This window comes from Anguilla rostrata, chromosome 4 (genome assembly GCF_018555375.3).
Source record: "Anguilla rostrata isolate EN2019 chromosome 4, ASM1855537v3, whole genome shotgun sequence".
Classification (NCBI taxonomy): domain Eukaryota; kingdom Metazoa; phylum Chordata; class Actinopteri; order Anguilliformes; family Anguillidae; genus Anguilla; species Anguilla rostrata.
Window position 1 is genome coordinate 67,471,194 of NC_057936.1, and position 12,500 is coordinate 67,483,693.

Genomic DNA, 12,500 nt, shown 5'->3' on the forward strand with positions numbered 1-12,500 from the left:
CTAACCCTAACCCTAACCCTGCAAAAACGTGAGTCAGCCTAACCCTAACCCTAACCCTGCAAAAACGTGAGTCAGCCTAACCCTAACCCTGCAAAAACGTGAGTCAGCCTAACCCTAACCCTAACCCTGCAAAAACGTGTCAGCCTAACCCTAACCCTAACCCTGCAAAAACGTGAGTCAGCCTAACCCTAACCCTAACCCTGCAAAAACGTCAGTCAGCCTAACCCTAACCCTGCAAAAACGTGTCAGCCTAACCCTAACCCTAACCCTGCAAAAACGTGAGTCAGCCTAACCCTAACCCTAACCCTGCAAAAACGTTAGTCAGCCTAACCCTAACCCTAACCCTGCAAAAACGTTAGTCAGCCTAACCCTAACCCTAACCCTGCAGTTTCACCGCCTTCTCTTCACACTCTTCATTCATTTGCACACTTTAGTTAACATGTAATGCAGTAGGATTGGAGCTTTCAGCTGCACAGCCACGGACAGAGCCTCCCTCTGTGCTCTTCATCCTGAAACAACTTCTCAGTTACAGCTTCCATCCTGATTTCCTCCATCTCAGGTACAGCTTCCATCCTGATTTCCTCCATCTCAGTTACAGTTTCCATCCTGATTTCCTCCATCTCAGTTACAGTTTCTTGTTCTGATTTCCTCCATCTCAGTTACAGTTTCCTGTTCTGATTTCCTCCATCTCAGTTATAGTTTCCATCCTGATTTCCTCCATCTCAGTTACAGTTTCCCATCCTGATTTCCTCCATCTCAGTTACAGTTTCCTGTTCTGATTTCCTCCATCTCAGTTACAGTTTCCCATCCTGATTTCCTCCATCTCAGTTACAGTTTCCTGTTCTGATTTCCTCCATCTCAGTTACAGTTTCCCATCCTGATTTCCTCCATCTCAGTTACAGTTTCCTGTTCTGATTTCCTCCATCTCAGTTACAGTTTCCCATCCTGATTTCCTCCATCTCAGTTACAGTTTCCTGTTCTGATTTCCTCCATCTCAGTTACAGTTTCCCATCCTGATTTCCTCCATCTCAGTTACAGTTTCCTGTTCTGATTTCCTCCATCTCAGTTACAGTTTCCCATCCTGATTTCCTCCATCTCAGTTACAGTTTCCTCTTCTGATTTCCTCCATCTCAGTTACAGTTTCCATCCTGATTTCCTCCATTTAAAGGACATGCAGGTTTGGCTGCCAGGCTTGTCCTGCAAACTGGGTTTCAGTGTTTTTGCTGTGAAAACCTAAAATTATGGCTTCAGAACTCACAGCACAGGGAGAAAAGAAAAATCTGGGATAAGAACAGGTTCCAAAAAAGAAAGAACAAATGTACCATAACAGCAGTACATAAGTACATTAGATAATTATGTTAGTTGATATCAAGCTTGAGATATCATTGTATGATTGTCTTCAGCTGCTCAGAATGTGTTGGATTGGTCACATTGTGAAATTCTTTAGTCTTCCCCAACCACAATATATGCAAGTGGAAAAACTACTAACACCACAATGCATCCGTCTGTGTTTCACAGCCATGTGACCTTAAAGATATATTTCATGACAAACCCATAAAGCTTAATTTTTTAATTACCCTAAATGTGTGTGAAGTGTTTTGAGAGAATGAAATTGGAACTGTGGTTTTACTGTTTTTAGTTTTTGGCAGAAACAGTGCATGCTTTGCTTGGGACTGTGTGTCTGCAGTGTGAGTTACAGGGCATAAAGCATTGATAAAGACTGTAATAATGAAGAGATGAAGTGTGGGAGCTGTGGTATGACTGGAATAGCCCTGGGGGTGTCAGGACTGTGGGCTTTCACCCACATTAATGTTGGCAGCCTCACAACTCTCTGTTTTAAGGGGAGAAATAACAGGCCAGACATCCAAGGCCGGGGTCATGTGACACCCTAGATCAGGGGTTGTGAGATAAGAGGGTGTGTGGGGGTGTCTGTAATGTGGGGGGTGTCTGTAATTACACAGCCAGTTCAGTCTGTCTCCCCGCTGTCTGTGCACAAAGCTTTCTCTGTCACATTTCAGCCCTATGCCTGATTTCCCCCCTTTCTCTCTACTCTGTCTGCAGTGTGTGCATCGGGATTTAGCTGCCAGGAACGTGCTGCTGTCCCATGGAAAGATCGTCAAAATCTGCGACTTCGGCCTTGCACGGGACATCATGCATGACAACAACTATGTCTCTAAAGGCAGTGTAAGTTTGTACCTAGATGCAAAACGCCCTATTCAAGATTACCCCCTGTGTCCTGTGTGAGATTACCCCCGGTGTTCTGTGTGAGATTACCCTGTGTCCTGTGTGAGATTACCCCCCGTGTCCTGTGTGAGATTACCCCCCGTGTCCTGTGTGAGATTACCCCCTGTGTTCTGTGTGAGATTACCCCGTGTCCTGTGTGAGATTACCCCCCGTGTCCTGTGTGAGATTACCCCCTCTGTTCTGTGTGAGATTACCCCCGGTGTGTTTTGAGTGATTATCCTGTGTGAGTGATTATTCTCTGTGAGTGATTATCCTGTCTGTGAGTGATTGTCATGTATTTGAGTGATTATTCTCTGTGAATGATTATCCTGTGCGCTCTTGCTGCAGACCTTCCTGCCTGTGAAGTGGATGGCACCAGAGAGCATCTTTGATAACCTGTACACCTCCCTGAGCGATGTCTGGTCCTATGGAATCCTGCTGTGGGAGATCTTCTCACTTGGTGTGTAAATATTGTTCATTGCAGCCTGTAACATCAGCTTCTGCTGCTACCACCACTTCCTATCAGAACTCCCTGCTCTGCTCAGTGTGTGATCTCTGTCCTTGCCTGTGCTCAGTGTGTGATCTCTGTGCTTGCGTGTGCTCAGTGTGTGATCTCTGTGCTTGCTTGTGCTGTGTGATCTCTGTGCTTACCTGTGCTCGTGTGTGATCTCTGTGCTTGACCTGTGCTCAGTGTGTGATCTCTGTGCTTCTGCTCAGTGTGCGATCTCTGTGCTTGCCTGTGCTCAGTGTGTGATCTCTGTCCTTGCCTGTGCTCAGTGTGTGATCTCTGTGCTTGCGTGTGCTCAGTGTGTGATCTCTGTGCTTCTGCTCAGTGTGTGATCTCTGTGCTTGCTTGTGCTGTGTGATCTCTGTGCTTACCTGTGCTCAGTGTGTGATCTCTGTGCTTGCCTGTGCTCAGTGTGTGATCTCTGTGCTTCTGCTCAGTGTGCGATCTCTGTGCTTGCCTGTGCTCAGTGTGTGATCTCTTTGCTTGCCTGTGCTCAGTGTGTGATCTCTGTGCTTGCCTGTGCTCAGTGTATGAACTTTGTGCTTCTGCTCAGTGTGTGATCTTTGTGCTTGCCTGTGCTTAGTGTGTGATCTCTGTGCTTGCCTGTGCTCAGTGTGTGATCTCTGTGCGTCTGTTCAGTGTGTGATCTGTGTGCTTGCTGTTGAAGGTGGAACTCCATACCCAGGAATGGTGGTGGACTCCAGCTTCTACAACAAGATTAAGAGCGGCTATAGGATGGCCAGACCAGAACACGCTACCAGTGACGTGTGAGTTCCCCCAGCCCAGTACATTACACACACATGCACACACACACAGCCACACACAGTCACACACACACACACACACACACACACACACAGCCACACACACACATACACACACACACACACAGCCACACACACACACACACACACTCACACAAATACGCACATACACATACACACACACACACACGCACACACACACACTCACACACACGCACACACACAGCCATTCAGGAAGTTCATTCAGAATGCTTCTTCTCACCTCACACACATACACACAGGCACACACACACATTCACACATACACACACACACACACACACACAGCCACACACACTCATTCAGAAAGCTCATTCAGGATGCTGCCTTTCACTTGTTGTTGACAGTGTGGTCTCTAATTGGCTGCCTTGTTGACAGTGTGGTCTGTGATTGGCTGCCCTGCTAACAGTGTGGTCTGTGATTGGCTGCAGGTATGAGGTGATGATGCGGTGCTGGAACAGCGAGCCAGAGAAGAGGCCGTCCTTCCACAGTCTGAGTGAAACTGTGGCCTCTCTTCTGCCCTCTGAGTACAGAAAGGTGTGTGACCCCGACCTCTGATAGTCCCTCTATGACCCCTATTCTTTGACCTCTGACCTGTCCCTGAAGCACTGCATTTGCTGTTCTCAGTACAATATGTACAGCCAACATGTTCAGCTAAATGTTTTCGTTTTCCACCACATTGGGCTTCATTCCTTGTGAATGTGCCAGAACTCATTACATGTTCCAGTGCCTGTGTGTGTGTGTGTGTGTGTGTGTGTGTGTGCGCGTGTGTGTTTGTGTGTGTGTGTGTGTGTGTGTTCCAGTGCCTGTGTGTGTGTGTGTGTGTGTGTGTGCATGTGTGTGTCTATGTGTGTGTGTAAGTGTGTGTATGAGTGCCAGTGTGTGTGCAGAATAGCATTCTAACCTGTTTTTGTGTGTCTGTGTGTCTGTCTGTCTGTCTGTCTGTGTGTGTGTGTGTCTGTCTGTATGTCTGTCTGTGTGACTCAGAGCTATGAGCGGGTAAACCAGGACTTCCTGAAGAGTGACCACCCAGCAGTGACGCGCGTGCGCGTGGAGGATGATGCGTACATCGGCATCGCGTATAAGAACCAGGGCAAGGCCAAGGAGCGCGAGAGTGGGTTGGACGAGCAGCGGCTCAGCTCCGACAGCGGCTACATCATCCCTCTGCCTGACCTGGACCCCCTGGCCGAGGACCTGCACGGCAAGAGGAACCGCCACAGGTAGTGCCCCGCCCACTACACCATGCCCCGCCCACTATACTATGACCCGCCCACTATACCTGCTGTGTGCCAGTGAGTGCGTGTGCCAGTGAGTGTACGTGTATGTGTGTGTGAGTGTGTGTGTGCTCTGTGTGTGTGTGTGTGTGAGTGTGAACTGTGAGTTTGAGTGTGTGTGTGCCAGTGACTGTGTGTGTGCTCTGTGTGTGTGTGTGTGAGTGTGTGAGTGTGTGCCAGTGACTGTGTGTGTGTGTGTGAGTGTGTGCCAGTGACTGTGTGTGTGTGTGTGAGTGAGTGTGTGCCAGTGACTGTGTGTGTGTGTGTGTGTGTGTGTGCCAGTGACTGTGTGTGTGTGTGTGAGTGTGTGCCAGTGACTGTGTGTGTGTGAGTGAGTGTGTGACAGTGACTGTGTGTGTGTGTGTGAGTGTGTGAGTGTGTGCCAGTGACTGTGTGTGTGTGGGTGTGTGAGTGAGTGTGTGACAGTGACTGTGTGTGTGTGTGTGTGTGAGTGAGTGTGTGCCAGTGACTGTGTGTGTGTGAGTGAGTGTGTGACAGTGACTGTGTGTGTGTGTGAGTGTGTGAGTGTGTGCCAGTGACTGTGTGTGTGTGAGTGAGTGTGTGACAGTGACTGTGTGTGTCTCTGCAGCTCTCAGACGTCGGAGGAGAGTGCGATAGAGACGGGCTCCAGCAGCTCCACCCTGCTGCGCCGAGAGGCCGAGACTCTGGAGGACATCCAGGTTCTGGACCAGCTGGATGGGGAAGACCTGGTGGAGGACAGCTTCCTGTAGGAGAGAGAGAGAGTGAGAGACCCCACCCCCACCTACCCCCTCAGACCTTACCCCCCACCCCCCGCCTCAGACCCCACCCCCACCTACCCCCTCAGACCTTACCCCCCACCCCCCACCTCAGACCCCGCCCCCACCAGACCTCACCACTCCCCCCAGTGTAACCATTCCCCCTGAGGCCCCACCCCCCGCCTCAGACCCCACCCCCACCTACCCCCTCAGACCTTACCCCCCACCCCCTTCCTCAAACCCCGCCCCCACCGGACCTCACCACTCCCCCAGTGTAACCATTCCCCTGAGGCCCCACCCCCCACCTCAGACCCCACCCCCACCTACCCCCTCAGACCTTACCCCCCACCCCCTTCCTCAGACCCCGCCCCCACCAGACCTCACCACTCCCCCCAGTGTAACCATTCCCCTGAGGCCCCACCCCCCACCTCAGACCCCACCCCCACCTACCCCCTCAGACCTTACCCCCCACCCCCTTCCTCAGACCCCGCCCCCACCGGACCTCACCACTCCCCACAGTGTAACCACTCCCCCTGAGGCCACACCCCCTTCCCCAGACCCCGCCCCCACCGGACCTCACCACTCCCCCCAGTGTAACCACTCACCCTGAGGCCCAAGCCCCACCCACTCTGCAGCAGTACAGGACAGCTCTCCCTGGTTTTGGGGGGTGGGTCTTGTAGGACACATTTTTGGGAGGGGCTCGTGCACATAAGGAGAGAGGGGGGTTTGGGGCACTCCTCATTAACCCTCCCCAGGGCATTCTGAGTCTGTAACACGAGCAAGGCCGTCTAGAGTGGAAAACAATCAACCAGAGCGATCTGCGGTGGAAAAACAACCAATGAGAGCAACCTGCAATGGAAAAACAACCAATGAGAGCAATCTGCAGTGGAAAAACAACACACAGTCCGGCTTCTTATTGCAGAGACTCTGAACCGCTGAAGTTACCTGCCGCAGGTGCACAGGTACGAGGCCTGCCCTACCACGGCCCAAATACCCCCTACAGGGCTGTTGTCATGGAGACACTTGTAACAATGCGACCTCAACCCCCCAAATCCAACGTACACACGAAATCTTCTACATTCCTGTCTGCTGTCGGTTTGACACAAAGCAATACTTAGATAAAGCACAAAAACATTGGTCATTTCTTTATCCATATATATATATATATATATATATATATATATATATGAGTAATTATGTGTTGTTAACAGCTAAATAAGTCCAATGGTTAAATTTATTTTTTTACTTTTTTGTTCTTATATAAATGTGTAATATTTGTGAATATTTGAGAGTTGGGTGATTTTTGGGTTTGATGAAGACCCGAGCTGTTCTGTGTGTGGTCTCTGGGGTGCCTCGTGCATCTCTGTAACTTTTTAAACCAAATAGTCTTACTGGAAGCTTCTGTGTGATGCTGTCAGAGAAAAGCTGTTTAGTAGCAGCAGCAATCCAGGTGGGCCTTCCCTCCCCACCCCTTTCTGCAGGTGTGCTATACCTGTCTAAACCGCCAGTATGTTATGTTAAAGGAGATTTTCAGATAAAGATCAATATTATCAATTATAAATTTAGAAAATATATTTTATATGCAGCGTTTTCATGCCCAGAGCCCCACTGCAGGCTGTTGGGATTAGCAGAAACAAATGTGTAAAGAAACGTCTGCTGTTCTCATTTTAATGCAATATATGAACATTTTAATATCCTTCTAAAATTTATACCCACAGACATGACCATCAGCACATGCTGAAGTACAAACCTGCAGAGCCAAAAATAAAGATCTGATACCAAATCAATAACGCAACATTACCTGAAGACAATCAAAGCAGCAATGTGTGGACCTGTTGCCACAGATGTTCTATTAAGATCCAGATGATAAGCTCCTGTGCTCCTCACTCCCCCTGCATGTGCCCATCGTTGGAGGCTCCAGGGGGGTTCTGGTTAGTAAGGGAATGTGGTGGTTCTTTTTGTGTTGCTGTGATAACCTGCAACCACACCCCATATATTAATATTCATATTGAGCCAGCAAATCACAGAGAAGTCTGAGCTTCCACAGTGGCAGAGCTTCTGTTGTTAATGACATGCAGCTCAGCATCTGTTCTAAAGCCATGGCCATTGGTCAGGTCCAGTCAGCTGACACCAGTCACATGTCTGCACACTCCTGTGATTGGGTCAGGAGTTAAGCCTGCACACACTGTGACCAAGGTGAAGTTCTCCTCTTAAATCCAAAATAAACTGAGCGGGCGTTGGAAAAGCAGACAGAACCGGGCCCAGCAGGCTCCTGGTCGTTTCACAGAAATGCTGGCTGTGAGCTGCGTGTTCATGGACGAACCCAAATATGAGAAGATTTTTTAATCTGAAAGACTTTAGTGAAATGTGAGGTGATGTTATACATCACTGTTTATAGAGATTAATGTATCCTGTAGTTAGTAGTGTTGCTGTTTCACTGCCAGTCCCTTCCTCTGTGGTGACGTGTCCTCACCCTCTACAGTGTCCAGCTGTTGCACTTTGTACTGCCATTCCTTCTGTCCCTGATGAGGACAATTCCTTTCGTTTTTTTGTTTGTTTTTTTGAAGGAAGGGTTTCTTGCTGTTTGGAATTTCTTCCATGGTAACAGTTTTGTAGACATGGGGAAGCCAAATTTCATTTCAGAGGTACATTATTTGCATCTATAGATATTTTACCCAGTTACAGATGTTATCATTTATGTTTTATATGCATTGTGTACATTCAGATGATCTATATTTCAATAAATGATTTAATAAATGTGATTTTTGGTTTTTGGGTGTCTTTCTTCCACAATTAGCACAACAGCAGATGCCCACGGGGCACCAGCTGTTCTCTGTGTGGGGCCTGTAATTAAAGTTGATTATCACATTGAGGATGTAGTCAGTTGTAAAGACTTGTTTCAAAGAGGTAAGCAGATGAGCACATAATAATGAAATTCATGGGGCTTTTATTGGGGAGGGTGTATGAAGACATGGCAGCAATGTCCACTCTTTCATTATTAGCTTTACTGTAGTTGTGGGCCAAAAAAAACAAATTTAATCCATCATATGAGTAAGAAAGAGCGAATCAGGAGCGACGCCCTCCGTCATGTGGGTAAGAAAGAGCAAATCAGGAGCGACGTTCTCCATCATGTGAGTAAGAAAGCGAATCAGGAGCGACACCCTCCATCATGTGGGTAAGAAAGAGCGAATCAGGAGCAACGCCCTCCATCATGTGGGTAAGAAAGAGCGAATCAGGAGCAACGCCCTCTGTCATGTGGGTAAGAAAGAGCGAATCAGGAGCGACGCCCTCCATCATGTGGGTAAGAAATAACGAATCAGGAGCGACGTTCTCCATCATGTGAGTAAGAGAGCGAATCAGGAGCGACGCCCTCTGTCATGTGGGTAAGAAAGGGCGACTCAGGAGCGACGCCCTCTGTCATGTGGGTAAGAAAGGGCGACTCAGGAGCGACGCCCTCTGTCATGTGGGTAAGAAAGAGCGAATCAGGAGCGACGCCCTCCATCATGTGAGTAAGAGAGCGAATCAGGAGCGACGCCCTCCGTCATGTGAGTAAGAGAGCGAATCAGGACCGATGCCCTCCGTCATGTGGGTAAGAAATAGCGAATCAGGAGCGACGTTCTCCATCATGTGAGTAAGAGAGCGAATCACGAGCGATGCCCTCCGTCATGTGGGTAAGAAAGAGTGAATCAGGAGCGATGCCCTCCGTCATGTGGGTAAGAAAGAGTGAATCAGGAGCGATGCCCTCCGTCATGTGGGTAAGAAAGAGCGAATCAGGAGCGATGCCCTCCATCATGTGGGTAAGAAAGAGCGAATCAGGAGTGGCGCTCTGTTTCCCGAGGAGCGGCGAGCAACTTCTGAGCGGCGTGGGGAAGCGGACGTGGAGCAGGAGCACAGACTTTCACATCACTGAACTCCGCTCACATACTCTGAACTAATACAGGCTACAGGTCACAGGCTTCTTAAACACGTTATGCACTCCATGCTTATGTCAGAGCAGTGGTTCTCAACCCTGCTCCTGGCTTTCACTAAAAAAGCACTGCATCCAACAGCTACTGAGCTGCTGAATAGTAGAGTCAGGTGTACCAGTAGGGTTGAAATGAAAGCCCACAGGACAGTAGATCTCCAGGAACAGGGTTGGGAGCCACTGTGTTAGAGGATAGAAACAGGCAGTATAGGGTATGCTTGCTGGTTGCTGTTTCCATAAGTGGCCACATGGGGGCAATATAGCACAACTGTTCACGCCACAGAACACTGGAATCACGCTAAAACTGAACAGAAAAAAAAACATAAATGACAATACAGAGGCATGATGTAAATATCAGAAACATAATTACATTTGATGTCAGATTTTTTCTGTTTATCAGTCAGGATTATATTTTCCATTGTGACTCACAGATTGAATATATAGATAGATGTAGTACAAATGTCATGCTTGTGCCCGCAGTATGTGCAGGTTTAACTCCAGTCCTGAAAGCGGCCTGTGTCTGCAGGTTTAGCTGCAGAAGTTCCTATATAACTGCCCCAGTGAGCTGCAGAAGACCCAGTATAACTACCCCAGTGAGCTGCAGAAGGCCCTATATAACTGCCCCAGTGAGCTGCAGAAGGCCCTATATAACTGCCCCAGTGAGCTGCAGTATGCCCTATATAACTGCTCCAGTGAGCTGCAGTATGCCCTATATAACTGCCCCAGTGAGCTGCAGTATGCCCTGTATAACTGCCCCAGTGAGCTGCAGAAGGCCCTATATAACTGCCCCAGTGAGCTGCAGAAGACCCTATATAACTGCCCCAGTGAGCTGCAGTATGCCCTATATAACTGCCCCAGTGAGCTGCAGAAGACCCTATATAACTGCCCCAGTGAGCTGCAGAAGACCCTATATAACTGCCCCAGTGAGCTGCAGAAGACCCTATATAACTGCCCCAGTGAGCTGCAGAAGACCCTATATTACGCCATAGCGCAGAAACCCATTAGCTCCAGTGACTAAGACCCTATATAACTGCCCCAGTGAGCTGCAGTATGCCCTATATAACTGCTCCAGTGAGCTGCAGTATGCCCTATATAACTTCCCCAGTGAGCTGAGGAAGACCCTATATAACTGCCCCAGTGAGCTACAGAAGTCCCTATATAACTGCCCCAGTGAGCTAGCAAGTAGCCCTATATAACTGCCCCAGTGAGCTACAGTAGCCCTATATAACTGCCCCAGTGAGCTGCAGAAGACCCTATATAACTGCCCCAGTGAGCTGCAGAAGACCCTATATAACTGCCCCAGTGAGCTGCAGAAGACCCTATATAACTGCCCCAGTGAGCTGCAGTATGCCCTATATAACTGCCCCAGTGAGCTGCAGTAGGTGCCATGTTAATGTAACCCTAACTCTAACAAGCTCTGCAGTTTTATAAGTGATCAGTTTTCTTGTTTATGAGCTTTACTGGCTGCTGGTCCTGTGAAAAAAAAGAAAAGAGTTTTATCTGTGGCAAGTTTGCATCAAACTGCCTGTTACTGGAGATGCAAATGAGAGAGAGAGAGAGAGAGAGAGAGAGAGAGAGAGAGAGAGAGAGAGACTTTAACTTTTGACTTTAAAATGCCCTTTATTTACATTGTATGAAACCTAGAGCATTGTGGAAAACTAGCTATTTACATATTCTACTGTGAGTCAACCAAACCAAAACCAAACCAACAAACAAAACATATAAATTACATAAACAGCTTCTAAAAAACCTCGCCATGAGTATATTAACTCAGAAGAGTGGAATATAAATAAACTGAGGTGCAGGTACTACAGAATCATTGCAGTTTGGAATAAACAGTGCGTATGTAACTGAACAAGCTGAGAGCAGAGCACAATTATTCAGACAGTGAGCCCCATTTCTGTTTTGCCTACTTCACACAGTACCCCACTAAAAGCTCTCTCTTACTGAACCACTCTACAGGGCCCAGATTACTTTTCCTAAGCTTTATTTATTTTTGTGTGCTTACTGGATCCAGGATGTTGTAATTCTGTAATTGATCAGCGCTAAAGACAGACAACAGTTACCTGGACAACAGGAAACACCCCCCCCCCACTTGATCTGAGCTGGTCAGTGTCCCAAGCAGGAGGGCTGGGGGGCCGGTGTGCAAAGCTGGGGGGGCGGTGTGCAGAGCTGGGGGAGGGGGGGCGGTGGGGGCAGGAGAGCTGGGGGGCTGGGGCGGGGGAGGAGCAGAGCTGGGGGGGGAGCACTGAGCACTTATCTCAGCCACGTGGAAATGAGGGTGTTTGGGCAGAGGAGTTTGAGCGGGAAGATTAGCTGTGTGAACGGACAGCAGAGGCTGCTCAGGGGATCAACAGTGTTTCCAGCCAGGAGGTGTCTCTGATCCTTCTGCATTCAAAACAGAAGACTCAGGTACATAGGGCTCCTCCCATCATCCAGCATAAAGTCTCAGTGTCACTCTGTGTGTCTCAGCGTTTCTCTGTGTGTCCCAGTGTTGCTCTGAGTCTCAATGTCGCTCTGTGAGTCTCAGTGTTGCTCTGAGTCTCAGTGTTGCTCTGAGTATCAGTGTTGCTCTGTGTGAGTCTCAGTGTTGCTCTGTGTGTCTCAGTGTTGCGCTGTGTGTCTCAGTGTCGCTCTGTGAGTCTCAGTGTTGCTCTGTGTGAGTCTCAGTGTTGCTCTGTGTGTCTCAGTGTTGCTCTGTGTGAGTCTCAGTGTTGCTCTGTGTGTCTCAGTGTCGCTCTGAGTCTCAGTGTTGCTCTGTGTGTCTCAGTGTTGCTCTGTGTGTCTCAGTGTCGCTCTGTGAGTCTCAGTGTTGCTCTGAGTCTCAGTGTTGCTCTGAGTATCAGTGTTGCTCTGTGTGAGTCTCAGTGTTGCTCTGTGTGTCTCAGTGTCGCTCTGTGTGTCTCAGTGTTTCTCTGTGTGAGTCTCAGTGTCGCTCTGTGTGTCTCAGTATTTCTCTGTGTGAGTCTCAATGTCGCTCTGTGTGTCTCA

The 12,500-nt window shown here is 48.7% G+C and overlaps 1 protein-coding gene across 4 annotated transcripts in view; it reads left to right on the forward strand.

Annotated features, from left to right (window-relative positions):
* Positions 1–5,657, forward strand: part of pdgfra (platelet-derived growth factor receptor, alpha polypeptide) — a 26,068-nt gene extending 20,411 nt beyond the window's left edge. For 3 of the 4 annotated variants that reach the window (XM_064333965.1, XM_064333968.1, XM_064333967.1), the window contains exons 24-29: positions 2,062–2,184; positions 2,572–2,683; positions 3,399–3,498; positions 3,966–4,071; positions 4,522–4,754; positions 5,398–5,618. In XM_064333965.1, the coding sequence (XP_064190035.1) occupies positions 2,062–2,184; positions 2,572–2,683; positions 3,399–3,498; positions 3,966–4,071; positions 4,522–4,754; positions 5,398–5,539 (816 nt within the window). In that variant the 3' untranslated portion in view covers positions 5,540–5,618. Of the gene's footprint in view, positions 1–2,061; positions 2,185–2,571; positions 2,684–3,398; positions 3,499–3,965; positions 4,072–4,521; positions 4,755–5,397 lie in introns of all 4 variants that reach the window. The other variant, XM_064333966.1, reaches the window with a different exon arrangement.
* The last annotated feature ends 6,843 nt before the right edge of the window (positions 5,658–12,500 follow it).